Below are 23,948 nucleotides of genomic sequence, written 5' to 3' on the forward strand. Positions count from 1 at the left end.
ACCTTCCAGCCAGGTTATGGCAGGTTGAGAAGAATCAGTCATTTCTACTCACTATAATAAGCACATCTTCTTGATATGGGTTTGCCTTTCTGTCCCTAGTGATTCAGCCATCATCACTATCTGTGGTCTGACAGAATGCCTATTTACCCCTATGGTATCCCAAACAACATTGGTTCTTTTTTTTTCAATTGTTACAGAAAAAGCTTTCCACTTTGGTTAGGACTGAGTAGTGAAAGACCGTTGTTCCAACAATAAAACAACAGTTACATGAAATCGACACTTTTTCTTAAAGTCATTGAAATGAACTAAATTCAAAATGGACAAACCCTTCATAGATGATTAAAGAATAGTGGCCTCTATAATATCTGGGGTCAATTGTCTAGTTTAGATAAATATTCAGGTTGAGTGAAAAGCAAGTGTGCCCTGGGTGGAGATACTTTGCTAAGAAGATAGACCAGCACTCAGTGGCTGAGGACAGAGACTGGCTGGCATCTACCCTCTGAGCCATCTCAACCAGCTGGTTGGTTGTGACTCTTCTGCAATGAATGCTCTCTGGTGGGCACTGGTGCAACACGAAGATTCACACCCGTTAATAACCCTCCTACATTGTTGGTGGGACTGTAAATTAGTGCAGCCTCTGTAGAAAACAGCATGGAGCTTCCTCTAAAAAGGAATTGGCATATGATCCAGCAATCCCACTCTTGCACGGATATCCAGAGAAAACTCTAATTCAGAAAGATACAAGCACAACAATGTTCATAGCAGCACTGTTAACGATAGCCAGGACATGGAAGCAATCTGTGTCCATCAACAGATGAACATCTAAAGAAGATGTGGTAATATACAATGGAATAGTAATCAGCTGTATAAAGCAAAATGAGGTAATGCCATTTGCAGTAACATGGACAGAAGTGGAGATTATCATACTAAGTGAAATAAGTCAAACAAAGACAAATATATGACATCACTTATATGTGGAATCTAAAATACCATACAAATGAACTTGTTTACAAAATAGAAACAGACTCACAACACAGAAAACAAATTTTTGTTTACCAAAGGGGAAAAGGGGTGGGGAGAAATAAATTAGGAGTTTGGGATTAACATATACAAACTACTATATATAAAATAGACAAACAACACGGTCCTGGTATAGAGCACAGGGAACTATATTCAACATCCTGTAATAAACAATAATGGAAAAAATATGAAAAAGCATATGAGACTTCCTCAGTGGTCAAGTGGTTAAGAGTCAGCTTGCAAATGCAGGGGACACGGGTTATATCTCTGGTCCTGGAAGGTTACGCAAGCCACAGAGCAGCTAAGCCCATGTTCCACAAGAGAAGCCACCATCTGAGAAGCCCACGTCCCACAACTAGAGAAAGCCCATGCACAGCAACAAAGATCCAGCACAGCCAAAAATCATAAATAAATGTTTATTAAAAAGAAAAAAATACGTGTGTAACAATCTGTACATGTATAACTGAATCACTTTGCTATATACCAGAAACTAACACAACATTGTAAATCAACTCTACTTCAATTTTTAAAAATAATAAATAAAAGGGGAACTGATCACACACACACACACACACGCACACACACACACACACACACACACATATTCACACTCCTTGTATTGTCTCAGTCCATTCGGGCTGCTATAACAAGACACCTTAGCCTGAATGGCTTATAAACAACAGGAATTTATTTCTATAGTTCTGCAGGCTGGAAAGCCCAAGATTAAAGAAATGACAGATCCTGGGTCTGGTGAGCCTTCACTTCCAGGTTCATAGATGGCCATCTTTTTGCTGTGTCTTTACATGTCAGAAGGGGTAAGGGAGCTCCTTGGGGCCTCTTTAAGTGAAAGTGAAGTCACTCAGTGGTGCCCAACTCTTTGCGACCCCATGGACAGTAGCCTGCACCAAGCTCCTCCCTCCATGGGATTTTCAAGGCAAGAGTACTGGAGTGGGTTGCCGTTTCCTTCTCCAGGGAATCGTCCCAACCCAGGGATAGAACCCAGGTCTTGCATTGTAGACAGACACTTCACCGTCTGAGCCACCAGCCCTCTTTATAAGGACACTAATCCTGAAAACTTCATGATCTAATCACCTGCCAAAGGCCCCACCTCCAAATACCATCACATTGGGTGTTAGGTTTCAACATATGAATTTCAGGGGGGACAAAAGCTTCCATTTATAGTGATATTCACTCCCATTGTTCATTCATGCACCTCTTCCCCAGACCCATCCAATATCCTCAATCATCCAATATTGTTCCTTCCAATCCTTTGACCAATGAGCCCTTCATCACAGCCCACAAGTCCATGTCTAGCCTTACCTCAGGCCACTCTCTCTGCACAGAGTAGGTGACAGGTACACAGCCTAAAGCTCTGTCCAGAGAGATGGTCTGGGCTCCTCGTGAGAGGAGATGTAGTGCTGAACAGATCTTTTTCATATCACATCAGCATACCAACCTGATCCACTCATGAATCAAATTTCAAAAATTTTTCTCCTGTCAGTTGGTTGTAGAAAACTTCTATAAGGCCATAGATGTCGAGGAAAAGATGCCAGTGCAACAGTGACAGGTGATGGGATCTGGGTTACCTGCTTATGTACCTTATTTGCACCCTCTGAACTGCTCAGGACTAATCCTGGATAGGACACGTCCAATGTGTGATGGACTGACCCTGGGCCAACCTGACTTTTTGGCTTATTTGCTGGCTCGGGCTGTACCAAGCTCATGAGGAGTAGTTCTGGCCACATGGTTATTTGCGAGCCCACGGTCAGACACAGTTGTCTACCAGGGGCTGGTATCAAGCTAAGTGCTCTTTTCCGAATGATATATAGTTCTCTGCAGCAGATGGTGTGTCCTTGTTCTAGAACTCCAAGGGGTATGAACTATACTTTTCTATTGGCACTTGACAAAGGCTCCAACTGGTATTATTTCCTATCACCAAAGCTTCTTGTACCTAGTTTGCCCTTGCTTTGTTTCACAGTTATTTTAGCTATTCTAACTCCTTAACATCTCCATGTGAATTTTCAGAATAAATTTATCAATTTCTACACAGTCTTGCAGGGATTTTTAATGGAATTTCATTGAGTCTGAAATCAAACTGAAGGAGAAAACTTATTAACAATATTGAGTCTTCCAACAGAACATATCTCTCCATTTATCTAGATCTTTTAAAATGTCTCTCAGCAATATTTTGTAGTTTTCAGTGTACAGATCTTACATACCTTTGGCCATATTATTCCAAAGTATTTAATATTTTTAATGTTATCAAAATAGTACTGTTTTAATGTCAGTTTCCAATCGTTCATGGCCAGTATATAGAAATGTAATTGATTTTGCTTCTTGATCTTGTATTCTGTAACTCTACTAAGCTCACACATTAGTTCTAGTGACTTTTCTGTAGAGTCCATCAGACTTTGTGTTGATGGTCATATCATCTGTGAATAAAGCTAGTTGATGTCTCTCTTTCTGATCCAGATGTTTAATTTCCTTTCCTGTCTAGGCAGAACATCCAGAACAACGTTGAACAGAAGTGGTGAGAGCACACATCCTTGTCTGGTTCCTGAAATTAGTGAGGAAGCATTTAGTCTTTCACCATTAACTATAATGTTAGTTAGGTTTTGTGTACAATGTTAGTTGTAGGTTTTGTGTAGATGCCCTTTATCAGACTGAGGAAGTTCCCTTCAATTCCTAGCAAGATGAAAGTTTTTATCAAATCTAGATGTTGAAGATATATGAAATGCTTTTTCAGTATCTACTGAGCTGTGTAATTTTTCTTCTTTAGTTTGTTAATGTGGTGATTTTCAAATGCCAAACTAATATTTCATTCTTGAGATAAGCCCCTACTTAGTCAAAATGTGTTACCCTTTTTGTACATTGCCATATTTAAATCACTAAAATTGGGGGGGGGGGTTTTGACTCTGTGTTCACAATGGACATTGATCTGTATTAGTCTGGTTTTGATATTAGGGTAAGGCTGGCCTCATAGAAGAACTTGATAAGTCTTCCTTCCTCTTCAGTTTTCTGGAATAGCTTGAATATAATGTCATGTTTGGTGATGACATGATCTTAGCCTAGTGTTTTCTGTGCTCTAAGGCTTTTTCTACAAATTCAATTTATGTAATAGATAATAGAGCTTTTCAGGTCATCTATTTCTTCCAGAGAAGCTTTAGTAGTTTGTGTCTTTCAAGGACTTTATTTTTGTCTAAGTTGTAGATTTTATTGTCACAGAATTCTTCATAATATTTCTTTATTAACCTTTTAATATCTGTGAAGTCTGTAATACTGCCACCTCTTTCATTCCCAATAATGGTCACTTGTGTTCTCTCTCTTTCCTAATCTCTCTACTGAGATTTTTTTCAATTTTATTAATCTTCTAAGAGAAACAGCTTTTGATTTTATTGATTTTCTCTACTATTTTTCTGCATTTATTTCATTAGTTTCTACTCTGATTTTTATTACTTCCTTGCTTCTGCTCCCTTTGGGTTTAGCTGACTCTTTTCCTAACTTCTTACAATGGATGCTGAGGTCTGATGTGAGTAGTAAGGGCTCAAGCACATTCCCTGCTTCCCACTGGCTGACATTTAAGGCCAACAATGTGGCCCTGATTAGCTGGTGCTCCTGGATGACCCGCCTTCCTCCGTCCTCCTGAGAACACCCCTGCTGTGCCGGACCCTGGGCTGGATGGAGTCAGCTTCTGCCCCCTTGTGGTCCAGAGTGTGCACGGTTGTGGTAAGACCTGCAGTCTTCACTCCCCTGGTGCACCAGCAACTCCGGCTCATTGAAAATCTTTGATATTCGCCATGCGGGTCCCACGGAGTCTTTAGCGGTCTCTGTAGAATACGAGAGGAGTGCCGCTGGACAAAGCAAGTTCACAGAGCCCAGAAGGAAGGGTGCGGACTGTGAGTGAATTTATCCAGAGACCAACCAGCGCCTACTATAATCAGACAGCTTCACACTATGCCTGCGTGTCCGTGGGCAAGTGCCCCCATCTCTCTGTGTCTCAGGCTTTGCATCTGTGAAGTGGGGCAACAGCAGAGCAAGCAGCAAGGGTTGTTGGGAGGAGTCATCAAATGAATCTACAAAGAATTAGAGCAGAGCCTGGCACGGATCCGGGGCTCTGTGAGTCTGTTCTTGCTGTTCTTCCTGCCTCTCCTTGGGCTGCCTGTGGGGGCTATGGGCGGTGTTGGGGGGCATAGAGGAGTGCAGGGTGGCAGCCTGATGGGAAATGAGTGACAGCTCCTCTGATCTCCCTCCTGTGGGTCTGGCTGTGTGGTTCCTGCTCCAGCCCCACCTCCCACAGCTGGATGACTTTGGGAATTTTATTTAACCTCTCTGTGCCTCTGCAAAGGGAGGCCAATAACAACAGTACCTACCTCAGAGGGTGGTGTGGAGGACTAACTAAGCAATTACAAGTAAAGCGCTTAGATGGCCCCTCATGCACAGTCAGCACTCAACAAATGTTGACCAGTATCATTACTCTTATTTCAGCTAAACAAACCTCCTGCACCCTGTACAGCAGGATAGCCCAGAAGCTCATTCCCAGGTCCCATATGCAGGGAGACTCTGACTCCATTGCTCAGGGGTGGCCTAGAAATCTGAATTTTCACAAGGACCACCCATCCCTCCAAAAGTACTGCAATGCCCTGGAAACCCCAGCTCTTCTATCTTCTCTTCCCCTTCTCCAGGCCAGGGTAGAACCCACTGTCATCATTTTTTGTTAAATTCCAGTATTCCATTCAGGAAGGCCCCTACCTCCATTTTTAGGGAAACTTGTATGTGGGTTAAAGTTCTAATCCTGTGTGATAAATAGCATATCAATGAATAATGGATCCCATTCCTCAGACAAGTGATTCTCAATGAGTGGACCAAGAAGGCCTGTCCCAAACCCTGCTGACTCAGGTGCAGGAGGCTGCCTGTTACCCACTTGCTCTGCTGCTCTCTGAAGTCTGAAGACCTCTGGCCTGGGGGCCCGTAAGCTGTCATAGAGTGAAGGAGATGGGAGAAGCCACTCCCAGTGGCCACAGGAGGGCACTCGTACACAGCACTTGGACAGCCATCATTCTGCCAGGGGCGCCTGTCCCCTTTCATGGCTGGATGCCCCTCCCTGGAGCCATGGATGTGAGCTGGGGCCTCTTCTGGGCACATGGCCGCTAATTCTTACCTGATGGTCCCAGCCACACCTAGTTCTTTTGTTCCTCTGACCTACTTTTGTTCCTTTTTCCACCGCAGGGCCTTTAGCCTATGGTTGCACCTGCTGGCACCTCTTACATAAGTACCCAAGGCCAGCTCCATCTCCTTCTCCTGGTTCCAGTTCAGAGGCCACTTTCTCCAGATAATCTCCCTAACCCTTGTCTAAAGTGACCTCCCTGCAATTCCCAGTCTCACCTCACTTTACCCCCTCAATACAATTTGTAATTATTTCATGTCTTGTTCATCTTTTGCCCTGATTCTCTCACCAGACTATAAGCTGCAAGAAAAGCAGCGATCCTGTTATTGCCCAAGCCAAGTACAGTACCTGGCACATAGTGGGCCCACAGGAAATAGTGGATGGGTGGACAAATCAATGTTCCTCCAAGTCAAACTCTTGGAGAGCCAACTGTTGTTCAGTCTCTCAGTTGTATCCAACTCTTTGCAACCCCATGGGCTGCAGCATGACAGTCTTCCCTGTCCATCACCATTTCCCCGAATTTGCTCAAACTCATGTCCACTGAGTCAGTGATGTCATCCAAACATCTCATTCTCTGTCGCCCCTTCTCCTGCCCTCAGTCTTTCCCAGCAACAGGGTCTTTTCCAGTGAGTCGGCTCTTCGCATCAGGTGGCCAAAGGATTGGAGTTTCAGCTTCAGTATCAGTCCTTCCAATGAATATTCAGGACTGATTTCCTTTAGGATGGACTGTGATCCCCTTGCAGTCCAAGGGACTCTCAAGAGTCTTCTCCAACACCACAATTTGAAAGCCAATTACCTACATGCCTTAGGATGACCACAGAACTGTGAGCAACATTTTTAAACCAGGTACATATATGTTTATCCTCACAAACCCAAGTTTTCATCACATTTCCAAATGTCTCCCCAAAACGTAAAGAAGCCTGTTCTAAGGAATGTTATTTGAAATAGTATTGGGGATTGCTAATGGGTGGAGTTTGGGGGGGTCCATCTTCCAAAGGGAAACAGCGTCTCACTGCTCTGAAAAGGCAGGTTGCTGGGTTTCTCTGGGTCCCCATCCCCTTATGTATGGCAGGAGGGTAGAATGAGATCTCGCATGAAGCAGGCTTAGCACAGTGAATGAGGCCATCAGATAAATATCATCACCATCCTCGTAGGTAGCTGCTTACAGAGGAGCTGAGCATCCCTCCAGCACCCCCTTCTCTGGGAGCACCAGCAGGGACAGAGGTGGGACAACACTCAACTAGCTGTAGTCTTTCCCTTAAATGCCAACTCTGCCTTCTCTGGCAGGTCTTTTCTCTGATTACCCCCTCCCCACCAGCCAGGTCTCCCCTCACTGTATCTGGCTTAGCTCCTCCCACCTCCACTCCACAACAGAGCCCAGCTTCATAACCACATGCTCACTGAAGACTGTCTGTCTCCCCGTGGGTATGTGAGCACCAAGAGGATGAGGAACCTGCCTGGATGCTCAGAGCCATGGTGCCTGACACGTAGCCTTCAACACTTCCGTGCTCTGTTGAATGAATGAGAGCAAAGCCCACCATCTGATTGGACATCTGCAAACTCCCTCCAGGAACTGGAGGCACACAGCCCTGCCTTGTAATTCCTGATAGAATTGCCCAAACAGCCACGAGCTCATTTGCAGACTCACTCAGGAGAGGCGGCCCCCTAACATGCTGTGCATTTTCAGTGTCCTGGGCACCATCTCCAGGCTAATCGTATGTGGCCTCATTCACTCCGCCAGCTTCTGCAGTTTACAGGTGAGGAAACTGAGACTTGGAGAGGCGAGGGTGAGGGTGACGGCAATCATAGCTACAAGCATTTTGAGCATCGCCCTGAGCATGATTCCCCTTAATCCTCACTATAGCCCTGCACGATGCTCCTCCTCCTTTTACAGATCTGGGAACTGAGTCTGCCAGGAGGGAAAGCCAGGATTTGCATTCTGGTCTGTGTGACTGAGAAGCCCATGCTCTTAACCACGTGTGATTATGCGTTAAGCTGACTCCAAATCCAGGGCTCATCCCTGAGCAGTGCTTCCTGTTCCCAAATCATGCCCCAGACCTGGAAAGTCTACACCTTCCATGTCATCATTTCTTTACACTCAGTGGCCCTGAGAACCACAGCCCGTGATGAGGTGGGATGGACAGCCCCTACCCTCACCCCCCGTTCACACCTCCAAAGAGCCAAGGACAACAATGCCCTCTCTTCTCCAATTTTCTTGACAAAATAATAACAAAGTCCCAGCTGGTTGCACAAGACCAGGAAGACTAGAAAAGTACATTTCAAAGTAATTGATATTCTACAAACATCCTCAAGGGGATCATGAACCCTGAGAGAGAACCTCAAACCGGGAAAGCTATCACCCTGAACTGATGCTTTTGATTTACGAAACCAGAAGTGAAGTGTCCAAGAATGGCATAGGGCTTCAGAGAAATTCACACAGGACCTGCACTTCCTCCCCACCCCACCCTGCGGGGGAAGTATGGGAAGGGGAAAGTGCCTTTGTCTCAGAGCTCAGGCAGTTGACTTGTGGAGCCCAGACCCCCAAGGTCTTTGCAGCTGCAGGGGAATAAAGGAGAGACAGAGTGGTAGGGGTTGCAGTCAGAGAGGCCACAGGGACCCTGCAGGCTCTGGGAGGCTTTGCATAGTGTTCGGCTTTTTTCGTGGGAAACTTGGGCGGGTTTTGAGCAGGGGAGTGCATGGTCTAACTTAGGTCTCAAAACAATTACTCAGGCAGCTGTATGCAAAAGAGATTGTAAATGGGCCATGAAGGAAGCTGAGACACCAGGTGAGACACACCTGCAATAGCTCAGGCCAAGATGATGGCGACTGAGGAAGAGCTGTTAAATGTGGTCAGATTTGGGGAGTGTTAACAGGACTTCTGGACAGATGGGTTGTGGGAGATGAGGAAAGAGGAGTCAAGGGGGACTCCAAGGGCTGTAGCTGGAGCCCCTGGATGGGTTGGGATACCATTTCTTAAGAAGGTGAGGACAGGGGATTTGAGCTGAATTCTCTATGACCCTCAAACCCAGAGCAACAAGGCAAACTTTGCAGTGCTTTGACTTCAAGGTTCTCTCTCCCCTCCTTGTAAATTTTAACCAGAAACCACCCATCCAATGATCAGTCATTCATTTGTGTCAATTAACAAACATTGCTAGTAACTGCCATGTGGTAAACATGGGAAGCACTAGACACATGAGGGATTAAACTCACACCCTGCCCTCAGAAACATTTACTTTAGTGGGGGATTTAGAGACCAACCCAAAGATGCAGCCAAAGATGGAGAAGCTCTATACAGTCAGCAAAAACAAGACCAGGAGCTGACTGTGGCTCAGATCATAAACTCTTTATTGCCAAATTCAGACTTAAATTGAAGAAAGTAGGGAAAACCGCTAGACCATTCAGATATGACCTAAATCAAATCCATTATGATTATACAGTGGAAGTGACAAACAGATTCACAGGATTAGATCTGATAGAGTGCCTGAAGAACAATGGTTGGAGATTTGTGACATTGTACAGGAGATAAAGACCATCACCAAGAAAAAGAAATGTAAAAAGTCAAAATGTTTATCCAAGGAGGCTGTTATGCCCAGAGTCCGAGTCCCCAAAACTGAGAGAATAAGATGTCCACAGCAATGCAAAAGCATAAAGGAGTTTTATTTCTAGCTCGAGCTAGGGCTCCTGCCACATCCAACGCAGTGGAGTGGAGCAAGAGCCCTGAGCCCAGATTTACAGCAGTATTTATAGGTTTAGAACAAAGACAGAGAGTTGGCAAGGGCTGATTGGCTGCAGGAGTTTCCTGGTATTTACTAATTGGCTATTGGCTGCAAGGGGATGTCTTTTACATCCTGATAAACTCAAACCAGGTTATGGGGAGTATGCTGATTAGACAAGTCCTGGCATCCGCTGGGATGACCTCACTGGGCAATGACTCAGCTTTTCCCGTGAGTCCTACCTTAGTCCCTGAAGCCTATCATGGCATTTGTTAGGTCCCAACAGAGGCCTTACAAATAACTGAGAAAAGAAGAGAAGCTAAAGGCAAAGGAGAAAAGGAAAGATATACCCATTTGAATGCAGAGTTCCAAACACTATTAAAGAGAGATAAGAAAGCCTTCCTCAGTGATCAATGCAAAGAAATAGAGGAAAACAATAGAATGGGAAAGACTAGAGATCTCTTCAAGAAAGTTAGAGATACCAAGGGAACATTTCATGCAAAGATGGGCTCAATAAAGGACAGAAATGGTATGGACTGAACAGAAGCAGAAGTTATTAAGAAGAGGTTGCAAGAATACACAAAAAAACTATAGAAAAAAGATCTTTATGACCCAGATAATCACGATGGTATAATCACTCACGTAGAGCCAGACATCCTGGAATGTGAAGTCAAGTAGGACTTAGGAAACATCACTACAAACAAAGCTAGTGGAGGTGATGCAATTCCAGCTGAGCTATTTCAAATCCTAAAAGATGATGCTGTGAAAGTGCTGCACTCAATATGCCAACAAATTTGGAAGACTCAGCAGTGGCCACAAGACTGGAGAAAGTCAGTTTTCATCCCAATCCCAAAGAAAGGCAATGCCAAAAATGTTCATACTACCACAAAATTGCATTCATCTCACATGCTAGCAAAGTAATGCTCAAAATTCTCCAAGCCAGGCTTTAACAGTACATGAACCGTGAACTTCCAGATGTTCAAGCTGAATTTAGAAAAGGCAAAAGAATCAGAGGTCAAATTGCCAACATCTGTTGAATCATTGAAAAAGCAAAAGAGTTCCAGAAAAATATCTACTTCTTTATTGATTATGTCAAAGACTTTGGCTCTGTGGATCACAACAAACTCTGGAAAATTCTTCAGGAAATGGGAATACCAGACCACCTGAACTGCCTCCTGAGAAATCTGTATGCAGGTCAAGAAGCAACAGTTAGAACTGGACATGGAACAACAGACTGGTTCCAAATAGGAAAAGGAGTACATCAAGGCTGCATATTGTCACCCTTCTCATTTAACTTATATGCAGAATACATCATGCAAAATGCTGGACTGGATGAAGCACAAGCTGGAATCAAGATTGCTGGGAGAAATATCAATAACCTCAGATATGCAGATGACACCACCCTTATGGCAGAAAGTGAAGAATTAAAGAGCCTCTTGATGAAAGTGAAAGAGGAGAGTGAAAAAGTTGGCTTAAAACTCAACATTCAGAAAACTAAGGTCATGGCATCTGGTCCCTTCACTTCATAGTAAATAAATGGGGAAACAATGGAAACAGTGAGAGACTTTATTTTGGGGGGCTCCAAAATCACTGCAGATGATGACTGCAGTCATGAAATTAAAAGATGCTTACTCCTTGGAAGAAAAGCTATGACCAACCTAGACAGCATATTGAAAAGCAGAGACATTACTTTACCAACAAAGGTCTGTCTAGTCAAAGCTGTGGTTTTTAGAGTAGTCATGTATGGATGTTCGAGTTGGACTATAAAGAAAGCTGAGAGCTGAAGAATTTATGCTTTTGAACTGTGGTGTTGGGAAAGACTCTTAAGAGTCCCTTGGACTGCAAGGAGATCCAACCAGTCCATCCTAAAGGAAATCAGTCCTGAATATTCATTGGAAAGATTGATGCTGAAGCAGAAATTCCAATACTTTGGCCACCTGATGCGAAGAACTGACTCACTGGAAAAGGTCCTGATGCTGGGAAAGATTGAAGGCAGGAGGAGAAGGGGATGACAGAGGATGAGATGGTTGGATGGCATCACCGACTCGACGGACATGAGTTTGAGTAAGCTCCAGGAGTTGGTGATGAACAGGGAAGCTTGGCTTGCTGCAGTCCCTGGGGTCGCAAAGAGTCGTACATGACTGAGTGACTGAACTGAACTGAACAGAGACCAACCACTATTCATGTATCTCACTATTTCATGTATTCAGTCATTCAGTCACATCAATAAACAATCACCAGCACTTAATTTCTACCAAGCAAGAATGGTGGTAAACATTACAGATGATCCTGCCCTTAGGAAAATCCTAGTCCAATTGGGAAGCCTGAGATTAGCCATCCTCACCCATTCATTCATTCATTTATTCACTGAAGAGTCACCAACACCTAGCCTGTGCAGAGTCTGGGAGAGGACCCCTGCTGGATGACCCAACAGTGGGCTCTACTGGGTGTCTCCAAGCAACCAAGCCTCCCCCCTCTGGCTCCCTGGCCTCACCGCAGTGCTCTGCCTGCTGCCCTCACCATGTGAGCAAGCCCCAGGGGGAGCTGCCAGAGCCCATCACAACGCCTCCCCACAGCATGCTGGGGGGCTAACTCCAGCGTCATCTTCCTACCAAAAACCATGAGTCCATTCATCCCGGTGGCCACCCTTGCAGCCATCCAGCTGTGTATCAACTGATCTTTCTTGATACCCACAGGTCCCAGAACCCACGATGCATTCTGTCTGGAGGCTCCTGGTCCTCCTCGGCTTGCTGGCCTTGCCCTCAGCCCTACACAAGCCACACCAGCCTGGCCTGGCCAAGACTCACACAGACAGCAAATCAGCTCTGGCGAGAAGTAAGCTAACCTCATGCTCTGCCCGCTGTCACAGGGAGGGTGGGAAAGCATTACCCAGCTAGATGAGCTGGGATCAGTCACTTACCCTCTTTTCCTTCTCTTTTTCATAGACCTGAGGTACAAAAAATTGAGGTTGAGTTGATCATATGCCTGTTCATAGCACATCGTCATTATCAGGCACCATAGCAAGGCCCCTCTTGTGTTTTATTTTATTTTATTTTCCCCTCAACCTCTTGTTGTACTGTTTTTTCTGGACATTATTTTATGTTATTTTCCCCTCAACCTCTTATTATTCCCCTCTTCCTTGGCAGGTAATGCAGTATGTTTAATATATGTGTTTTAAAATACCCGTATCCTTGTAAAACATAGGTTGGCCATAATGGTTGTTCAGATTCTTCCATGACATCTTAATGATGTCAATAAATAAGTTGATGCCAACCCAATAAACAAGACTTCATTTTTTTTTACTGTTTTTTCTGGACATTATGCTGTTGACATCTGTTGCTTCATATTAATGCAGAAAAGTCCATGAAATTCATCCACTTCACCACCACTTGTCCATCTCCCTAGGGATGAACACTTGAGTTGTCTCCAACTCCCTGCTAGTGTAAATTGCACGGTGATGAACATTCTCATATGTGTTCCTTTTAGAACCTGTGGGAGAATTTCTCTGGGGTGTATCCTAAAGGGAGACGGCTGGGCTCTACAGCAGATGCAAACTGAATTTAGCTAAAGACTGCTAGGCTGCTCTCTAGAATGGTTACACCCATTCCAGTAACAAGCAAGCACACCTCTGTCCCCATGTTTCCCAGCACTGGAGAAAACCCACCTGAACCAGTCTCTATGGGCTGCCATAGTGAGATGCTACAGATCAGGGCGCTTGAACAACAGACATTTATTGTCTCACCTCTTTGGAGGCTGCAAGTTCAAGTTGCCAGGGTTGGTTTCTAGTGAAACCTCTCTTCCTGGCTTGCAGACAGCCAGCTTCTCACTGTGTCTTCACTGAGCCTTTCCTCTATGTGCACACAGAGAGTGAGTGAGTGAGTGTACTCTGGCATCTCTCCTTCTTCTTATAAGGACACCAGTCCCATTGGATTAAGGCCCCACCCTTATGATCTGGTTTAAGCTTAACTCCTCCCTCAAGGCTTCATCTCCAAAGAGCAGTCAAATTTGGAGTCTGAGGCTTCGATATGTTCATTTGGGGAGGGGTAGTGCAATTCAGTACATAATGTCATCTTTCTAAATGTCTGCTAGTCTGTTTTTTGTTGTTGTTGTTGTGAGCAACATCTAATGGTTTTAGCTTGACTATCTGATTAGTAGGAACTTTGAGCATCATATCTTTTTGTAAAATTTCATTTATTTATTTATGACTGCACTGGGTCTTCGTTGCTTTCTCTAGTTTCCACAAGTAGGGGCTACTCTCCATTGCAGTGCACGGGCTTCTCATTGCCTGGCTTCTCTTGCTGCAGAGCACGGGCTCCAGGCATGCAGGCTTCAGTAGCTGCAGCCCGTCAGCTCAATAGTCGCAGCTCTAGAGCGTGGACTCAGTAGCTGTGGTGCGTGGGCTTAGCTGCTCTGCAGTATATGGGTCCTTAGCCAGTGAATTCTTAACCATTGGACCACCAGGGAGGTCCTGAGCATCACATCTTAATTATTAATTAATTAATTAATAGTGACAGTCTTTTCTATTTTCTTCTAAACCTTATAGTCCGTGTGCCTTTTTCTTATTTTGCAGTATAGCCACAGTCTCCTATAGGGTTGAGAATATATCTAGAATTCTTCACTAAGTATATTTTCTGTAGGTGTTTGGAATATAGTTTTTATTTTGTTAAAGAAGTCCCCTTATATTCCTAGTTTCCTAAATTTTTCTTAATTATAAATCCATATTAGCCTTTAACAAGTGCTTTTCTGCATCTAACAATTACCACTTTAATATTTGTTATGTTAATACGATAAATTATATTAACAGATTTTCTTATGTTAAACCCATCCTAGCATCTCTAAAATAAATATTTTATAATGTACTATAATTATATCTAGTGGAGGTGATGGAATTCCAGTTGAGCTGTTTCAAATCCTGAAAGATGATACTGTGAAAGTGCTGCACTCAATATGCCAGCAAATTTGGAAAACTCAGCAGTGGCCACAGGACTGGAAAAGGTCAATTTTCATTCCAATCCCAAAGAAAGGCAATGCCAAAGAATGCTCAAACTACCACACAATTACACTCATCTCACATGCTAGTAAAGTAATGCTCAAAATTCTCCAAGCCAGGCTTCAGCAATACGTGAACCGTGAACTCCCTGATGTTCAAGCTGGTTTTAGAAAAGGCAGAGGAACCAGAAATCAAATTGCCAACATCTGCTGGATCATGGAAAAAGGGAGAGAGTTCCAGAAAAACATCTATTTCTGCTTTATTGACTATGCCAAAGCCTTTGACTGTGTGGATCACAATAAACTGTGAAAAATTCTGAAAGAGATGCGAATACCAGACCACCTGACCTGCCTCTTCAGAAACCTATATGCAGGTCAGGAAGCAACAGTTAGAACTGGACATGGAACAACAGACTGGTTCCAAATAGAAAAAGGAGTATGTCGAGGCTGTATATTGTCACCCTGCTTATTTAACTTCTATGCAGAGTACATCATGAGAAACACTGGGCTGGAAGAAGCACAAGCTGGAATCAAGATTGCTGGGAGAAATATCAATAACCTCAGATATGCAGATGACACCACCCTTATGGCAGAAAGTGAAGAGGAACTAAAAAAAAAAAAAAAAAACCTCTTGATGAAAGTGAAAGAGGAGAGGAGAGTGAAAAAGTTGGCTTAAAGCTCAACATTCAGAAAACGAAGATCATGGCATCTGGTCCCATCACTTCATGGGAAATAGATGGGGAAACAGTGTCAGACTTTATTTTGGGGGGCCCCAAAATCACTGCAGGTGGTGACTGCAGCCATGAAATTAAAAGACGCTTACTCCTTGGAAGAAAAGTTATGACCAACCTAGATAGCATATTGAAAAGCAGAGCCATTACTTTGCCAACAAAGGTCCATCTAGTCAAGGCTATGGTTTTTCCAGTGGTCATGTATGGATGTGAGAGTTGGACTATGAAGAAAGCTGAGTGCCAAAGAATTTATGCTTCTGAACTGTGGTGTTGGAGAAGACTCTTGAGAGTCCCTTGACTGCAAGGAGATCCAACCAGTCCATTCTAAAGGAGAATCAACCCCGGGTGTTCTTTGGAAGGACTGATGCTAAAGTTGAAACTCCAGTACTTTGGCCACCTCATGCGAAGAGTTGACTCACTGAAAAGACTCTGATGCTGGGAGGGATTGGGGGCAGGAGGAAGAGGGGACAACAGAGGATGAGATGGCTGGATGGCATCACCAACTCGATGGATGTGAGTTTGGGTGAACTCCAGGAGATGGTGATGGACCCAGAGGCCTGGCATGCTGTGATTCATGGGGTCACAAAGAGTCGGACACGACTGAGCGACTGAATTGAACTGAACTGAATTATATCTTTACAAGCTACTATTTTATAATATATTTTTTGTAGTATACTACAATGTACCTACAATGTATCAAACCAAAATTTATATTTTGTAATGTCATGTGATTTATATAATATACTATTAGGTTTGTTAGCTAGTCATTTATTCAGGATCTTAGCAAATTTTTCATATATAAAATTGATGCATAACTTCCCTTGTACTGTTCTTTTTTCTAATTTTTCACTTTTATTTTTTTTTCTATTAGTATTTGTTTATTTTTTTTTCTTTATGAGTATTAACATTTTATTTTATTTATTTTTTTTTAATTTTAAAATCTTTAATTCTTACATGCATTCCCAAACATGAACCCCCCTCCCACCTCCCTCCCCATAACATCTTTCTGGGTCATCCCCATGCACCAGCCCCAAGCATGCTGCATCCTGCGTCAGACATAGACTGGCGAACAAAGGAAAATATAAGCAAGGTGAAAAGACAGCCTTCTGAATGGGAGAAAATAATAGCAAATGAAGCAACTGACAAACAACTAATCTCAAAAATATACAAGCAACTTCTGCAGCTCAACTCCAGAAAAATAAACGACCCAATCAAAAAATGGGCCAAAGAACTAAATAGACATTTCTCCAAAGAAGACATACAGATGGCTAACAAACACATGAAAAGATGCTCAACATCACTCATTATTAGAGAAATGCAAATCAAAACCACAATGAGGTACCACTTCACACCAGTCAGAATGGCTGCGATCCAAAAATCTGCAAGCAATAAATGCTGGAGAGGGTGTGGAGAAAAGGGAACCCTCCTACACTGTTGGTGGGAATGCAAACTAGTACAGCCACTATGGAGAACAGTGTGGAGATTCCTTAAAAAATTGCAAATAGAACTACCTTATGACCCAGCAATCCCACTTCTGGGCATACACACCGAGGAAACCAGAATTGAAAGAGACACATGTACCCCAATGTTCATCGCAGCACTGTTTATAATAGCCAGGACATGGAAACAACCTAGATGTCCATCAGCAGATGAATGGATAAGAAAGCTGTGGTACATATACACAATGGAGTATTACTCAGCCGTTAAAAAGAATTCATTTGAATCAGTTCTGTTGAGATGGATGAAACTGGAGCCGATTATACAGAGTGAAGTAAGCCAGAAAGAAAAACACCAATACAGTATACTAATTTTTCACTTTTAATTGGAGGATACTTGCTTTGCAGTGTTGTGTTGGTTTCTGCTGTACGACGTGAATCAGCTTTAAGTATACGTGTGTTCCTTCCCTCCTGAGCTTCCCTCACACCTCTCCACCCCACCTCTCAAGGTCATCAGTCTTGTACTCTTCTTGAAGCAAGTTGTACTAGCCTCATAAAATGAATTTTGCATCTTCTTTTCCCATTTACTTTCATAATACCTTTTTATAAAGTTGTGTAAGAGTCTTCCATGGAACCAGGGACTCTTTGTGACCCATGGACTGTAGCCCACCAGTCTCCTCTGTCCATGGAATTCTCCGGGCAAGAGTACTCGATGCTGGAGTGGGTTGCATTTCCAGGGGATCTTCCTCCAAGGGATCAAACCTGGGTCTCCTGCGTTGCAGGCAGATTCCTTTACCATCTGAGCCACCAGGGAAGCCCCCCAGTAGATCACTCGGCAAGAAGTGGGTGCTGCAGCCTGCAACCTGGGCCTCTTGGCTCCAACACCTGCCCCCCACCTTTGCCAGGGCATCGTGCAATGTCACTGGTCCCATGTCTATTTCTAGTTATTGCCCAGGGCCTCACGAAGCACAATACAGAGGGCCGAATCCAGAACATTCACCTCCTGGACAGTCTGAATGCATCTGGGCAGATGGCCCCGGGGATGGTGGGCTGGCTAATCAGCAGCATGAGCCATCATCACCATCAAGAAGGCAGGTGAGATCCTGAACACCATCCCTGGCCCTGGGATTCCTTACAAGGCTCTGGGTCAGAGGGCAGAGCTAAGGCCTGGAGGTGCAAGACCTGTGAAGAAGGAAGGAGGGAAGATGAGTTGGGGGGAGTCACTGGGGAACGCAGCACAGCATAGTCATTAAAGGCAGAGGTTTCAGGAGCAAAAGTGTCCTCACTTACATCCTGTCACTGCCACCAACTTTGGGGAAATTGTTGGACCACTCTGATCTCATCTATGACACGGGTACCCAGAGCACAGCCCGGATAACATCTGGGGTGCCATAGGAACCCAGGGCTAGAGTCAGACATTTGAACCCCACTTTATTGCTTGAAAGCTGTGTGACCCTGGGCAAGGCATTTGAGCTCCCCGAGCTTCAGCCTTGAGTTCCATCAGTGAAATGGGCATAATGACCCCTGCCTCCTAGAGTTGTTAGGGGCTTTCCCCACTGCACTCATAGCCACTGCATAACCACTAATTATACAACTGCATAGCCGTTGGTATAATTAGTCTCGCAGAACTGGGCCTCCTTCACCTTCACTTTTCCCTCCTTCCTCTCAATGGATGCAGGTCTCAAGGGTATTCAACTGCTGTGCACTTGACCTGCCTTCTCTGTAATCTGAATCCCTCATTCCCTCCATTTTAATGAGCGCCAGTGCTCATCGCCTTGATGTATGAGGCCGCACTCACTTCCCTTCATTCATTCCTGTGACAGTCATCCTCTGAGAATATTAGGCTGGCTCTGAGAACAAGCCCAGTGGCTGGGTCTGCAGTTGGCTGTGGGTTTCACGAGACAGCTGTATGGAGCTATTAGGGGCGCTTGGGGTCAGCTTGCAGCCCAGGACTCCTACCGGGAGCTCTTGCCAGCAGAACATCTGTAAAAGGATCTGACTCCAAACACAACTGCCAGCCTTGTCTGTCAACCCAAGGTCTTGAGGTCTGAGATCCTTCAGCATTGGTGGGGGCCTTTTTCTCCTTCCTTGTGTAGTGCCAACATTACCAACGCTCAGCTGGACTATGGTGGGATCCGGATGTCTTTCCATAAGGAGTGGTTCACAGCAAACATCTTACTTGGATTTGACATTGACTTGAGACTGTGAGTCATACAGAAGCAGGGTCTAAAGGGCGTTGTTCCTCTTCACTGGGAAGCCGGGAGTGGGGGCAGGCAGATTTTGGCCATTTGGGGAACCCAGATCTTTCTGCCCCAGCCTGGTTTCAAATCCTGGCTTCCAAACTCACTTGCTGTGTAACCTCAGGCAAGTCACTTCACCTCCCTGAGCCTTGGTTTCTTCAGCTGAAATGTGGATGGCGATCACTGATAAGTGGAGACAGGTCATTTGCTCATTTAAACCTATGTGAGTTCCCTACAACGATCTTTAAAATGGTGCACTGGGATGACCCAGAGGGATGGTACAGGGAGGGAGATGGGAGGGGGGTTCAGGATGGGGAACACATGTATACCCATGGCAGATTCATGTTGATGTATGGCAAAACCAATACAATACTGTAAAGTAAAAAAAAGAGAGAGAGAGAGAAACACTTTAATGATCTCATCACCCTTCCCTCTGCCTGTTTAAACTGTCCTTTAACACTTGCTGCTCCCAAGGAAATGGAGGGCTCCACTAAGTGATAAAGATCTTTAGAATAAAATTAAATCTCCATTTTTTCATTTCCAGAGGCCCCCTCCCAGAAAATGTTAGTCACTCAGTCGTGTCTGACTCTTTGCCACCCCATAGACTGTAGCCTGCCAGGCTCCTCTGTCCATGGGATTTCCCAAGCAAGAATACTGGAGTGGGTTGCCATTCCTTTCTCTAGGGGATCCTCCCAATGCAGGAATTGAACCCGGGTCTCTTGGCTTGCAGGCAGATTGTTTTACCATCTGAGCAACCAGGGAAGCCCACAGGCCCCCTAACTAGTCTATTTAAAAGGATCTATGGAAGCCACCTAGGCTAGTAACATTTTTCTCCTTAATCATTGACAACAGAATTTAATATCCAGGCACCGTGGAGCCCCACAGGGCTGGTTTCACAAAATAGCCACTCTCCATGTTGGCTGCTTTCTCCTCCTTCTACTCGTTCTCTGTCTCCTGCCCTTTCCCCTCCTCCTCTCTCTCATCCCCAGGCCCTTCAATAGCCATATCATAAAGACACACGAACGCATGAACCTCTCTGTGGAGTTCTGGCTGGAGAAAGATGAGTTTGGCCGGAGGGATCTGGTGATAGGCAAATGCCACGTGGAGCCCAGGAGTGTCCACACGACCTTCCTCACTGAGTAAGATCCCAGGCACCCCTTCCCAGGGCTGGGCCCCTTCCCGACCAGCACTGGCTTCGGTCGCACGTCTCCACCACCTCCTGGAAAAGCCCTAGACTGACCTCATGCTTTCCCCCAGACCTCTTCCTCCTCCTGCATTCCCATTCTGGGGATGGCCCTGCCAGCCTCCCAGAAGCCAGACTCTTCCTCCCCCTCCCCACAGGCCATCTTCACCAGGTCCCATCAGTGACCTCCTGGCAGCCCTCACCTGCTCCCTGTCTCTCCATCTCCACACCCACTGGCCAGGCTCATAGTCCCCTTTCTGAACCTCCTCCGGCTTTCCCTGACTCAGACCTCACTGCCTTCACTCCATTCTCCCCCTGCAGCAGGGGGATTTTCTGGTCTTTGTTCTCCCCCAGCCCAGAAATCTGGTCTTGTCCACCCCCCGCCCCGCCTCTGCTTCAAACTCCGCAGAGGTCCTCCAACACCCTCTGGATAGAGAGAAAACTCCTGGATGTCACCCAAGGCCCTGCTTGTCCTGTCCCATGCCCCTCTCTGCAGCCCTTTGCCCTCAAGCCTCTCTAAGGACTCCCTCCACCAGCATGATGTATTTCCATGCCACTGTGCCTTTGCACATGCTGGTCCTTAGGCCTATGTGCCCCTCCCTTCTCCTTTAAAGCTCCTCCTCATCACTCAGCCAGTCGACAGATACTTAATGAGAGCCTACTGTGTGCTAGGCACGATGCACTTAATGCTAGGGGTACAGTAGTGAACGAGATAGAAAAAAGCAGATCTAAATGAAGATCTCTAGGCTGGCTGACCAAGTGAGTGAATCCCAAGACTAGTGAGTCCCTCAAGGGCGAGATCCATGTCTGATTTCTCTCTATAATTCCAGATGCCTGAAAGCAACTAGGTCCTCAGTGTTTGTATGTCCATTCATTTATTCATCAGATATTCACTGAATGCCTAGATCATGCCAGGCATCCACAAAGAGGACTGTGGGGTGTGGCTACTGACCTGGTTCTAATCCAATCAGCACTTAACTAGCTGTGTGACCTTGGGCAAGGCACATCACTTCGCCCTCTGATTATTGCTTACAGTGACACCTCTCATGCAGAGCTGGCTGAGGAGTCAATGGCTGTGTGAGATGTTCTCCACACATAGCCCTTGACATTAGTGTTTCCTGTATTTATCTGTTCTGTGCAATACACCCACCTCTCTTTCTAGAGCTATCCCACCAAAGGTGAATCCTTTTCTCCGCAACTTCAGAGACAACCTGGAAAAAGTTATCCCACCTCTGATAGAAAGTCAGGTAAGTTTGGGAAAAAGGGTTTTCACCTTGGGCATCCTTGAGTCTGTGGGTCAGGGGATATATATTGGCATTTCATTGAAGAAATGGGTCTTTAGAACCTGGGAAATCTCCATTAAAATGTTCAGTTTTGCCATCTACCAGCTGTGTCTTTAGGCAAGTGACTTAGCCTCCCTGAACCTCAGTTTCCCCATCTGTAGCATGGGAACATCACATTCTCTATTTCACAGAAAGTCACAGAGATTCAGGGGGACAAAGCAGAGTAGTGTGGTGCATGGCTCCTGGCAAATAGTTGGCACTCAATACAGGGAAGCCACTCTTGCCATGGTTCCTTGTTGAAATCCCATGGCTCCCAGCCACAGGCCCTCCAGTTTTCTTCTTCCAGTCCTGGGTCTGACCCTTCTTTCTGTCCTGGTGGCCCAGGTATGTCCTCTGATTGATGAGATACTCAGGCAGCTGGATGTGAAACTGTTGAAAAGCCTCATGGGTAAGTGAGCACCTGTGTCCGTTTGGTGGGGAGGACTAAAGATAGGCAAATGGACAAGAGAGCTGCCCCTGCTTCAACACCCATGGAGGCCTTCTGAGGGGTGTCTGCATGTGCTCTGAGAACACTCGGAGGTGAATGAGTGACCGTGACCATCACTGTCCCCAAATGAGGTGGGACAGTGGAGGGCACCCCTACCAATCAGACTGTACCCCATCAAACCTCCAGAGCTTCCCCCAAGATCTCCACTCAATCCTTTAGGGAGCACTGACCCCCCTACCTGAGCCTATCTGAGCCCCAGTTGCAGATAAACAGATAAAGTCCCTGCCTTCAGGGAACTCACTGTGAATGAAAGACACAAGAAGTGATTAGATATCATTTTAAGAGTTTCAGTGCAAATGTCCCCAGCACTGGGCCTTGGTCAGCATGGAAGGATGAGAGACCCCTTCAGTGTGGAGCTGGGGAGTTGGGGGCAAACACTTGGTGACTGATTCTGCCTCTTCTACTTACAGAACAGGATATTGCTCATGAACTCAACCAACTTTGAGTCCAGCCAACCTTCCATGAACTAGATTTGAGCTCCCTCCAGCAGCCACTAATGATTAGAGGGAAATAACACACTTGGAGACTTTAAGTCTCCCTTTCAGTGGGGCTTCTGATGCCCCAAAAACTTGTACCACAGGTTCTATGGACATCCTATCCTCTTCCATAATAAATTCTAGCTCTGAAAAGTGCAAAGGGCCTTCTGTCTAGGTCCTGAGGTTTGGGTTCCAGAAGTCAGACCTGATGAAGATCCATCCTGAGACTGGATACACCTGGGCTTGCTCGTCAGCCCAGAAATGATACAGAAAACATTTCTTATCCTGTAATTTGCAGTCAGCAGCCCCCATCCATTGATCTGCTCATCAGTGCAGGGAGGGTCCTGTTGAGATTTCCCAACCTCTCGTCCATTCAACCCATGTTTATTGAGCACCTGGCTTCCCTGGTGGCTCAGATGGTAAAGATTCTGCCTGCAATGCAGAAGACCTGGATTTGATCCCTGGGTTGGGAAGATCCCCTGGAGAAGGAAACATCAACCCACTCCAGTATTCTTGCCTGGAGAATTCCATGGACAGAGGAGACCCAAGGGCTACAGTCCATGGGGTTGCAAAGAGTTGGAGATGACTGAGCGACTAACACTTTCACATTATTGAGCATCTAAAATGTGCCAAGCACTCTGCTGGATTCCAAGGGAGTGAAGAATGGTGACAGAGTGGTAAAGTAGAAACACATGCACCAAACAGATCTGAGTTCAAGTTCAATTCAACCCAATAAGAAGTTCCATGAGCATATGGACATGTGCATCAGGGTAGCTGGTGACCACACACCCCCCACCCGCCCCCAGCATAGGCCTGGCACATTTACTCGTGATTAGATGATGGGTGAGTCCTGGTCTTAGGACTCCCTGGCTGTGTCAGGGACAAGGCACTTAACCTTTTGGTCTTCCTCCCTGCAGAAAGGGGATAGAAATCTTGTAGGATGTGGAGCAATCTTGCAGCACACTGCTGGAGGGAGGTGAGTCATAACTCCACTTTATAAAATTAGGCAGCAGCATCTCCAAAAGGGCAACATATTCCTCCCTCTGACCCAAAATCCCACCCCTAAGTACAGAAATATGTGTCTGTGGACACCACAAGACCTGTCCAAGATTGCTCGTGGCAGCCGTAGTTATAAGAGCTCCAAAGTGAAAACTCCCTATCTGCAC

General features: G+C 45.3%; 1 protein-coding gene across 1 annotated transcript; it reads left to right on the forward strand.

The window, feature by feature from the left end:
* Positions 1-12,608: 12,608 nt before the first annotated feature.
* BPIFA3 (BPI fold containing family A member 3) lies at positions 12,609-22,751 on the forward strand. The gene is made up of 7 exons (XM_069546911.1): positions 12,609-12,732; positions 17,998-18,148; positions 19,150-19,257; positions 20,283-20,432; positions 21,639-21,723; positions 22,144-22,207; positions 22,717-22,751. Exons 1-7 carry the CDS (start codon positions 12,609-12,611, stop codon positions 22,749-22,751), a joined length of 717 nt encoding a protein of 238 aa, XP_069403012.1.
* The last annotated feature ends 1,197 nt before the right edge of the window (positions 22,752-23,948 follow it).

Source organism: Ovis canadensis, chromosome 13, assembly GCF_042477335.2.
Source record: "Ovis canadensis isolate MfBH-ARS-UI-01 breed Bighorn chromosome 13, ARS-UI_OviCan_v2, whole genome shotgun sequence".
Classification (NCBI taxonomy): Eukaryota; Metazoa; Chordata; class Mammalia; order Artiodactyla; family Bovidae; genus Ovis; species Ovis canadensis.

Excerpts from the sequence above, each read along its gene's own strand:
- BPIFA3 (XM_069546911.1), top strand. The coding sequence starts at position 12,609 with ATGCATTCTGTCTGGAGGCTCCTGGTCCTCCTCGGCTTGCTGGCCTTG. Across the intron at positions 12,733-17,997 it reads CAAATCAGCTCTGGCGAGAA|TTATTGCCCAGGGCCTCACG; the intron begins GTAAGCTAACCT and ends GTCTATTTCTAG. Across the intron at positions 18,149-19,149 it reads CATCACCATCAAGAAGGCAG|TGCCAACATTACCAACGCTC; the intron begins GTGAGATCCTGA and ends TTCCTTGTGTAG.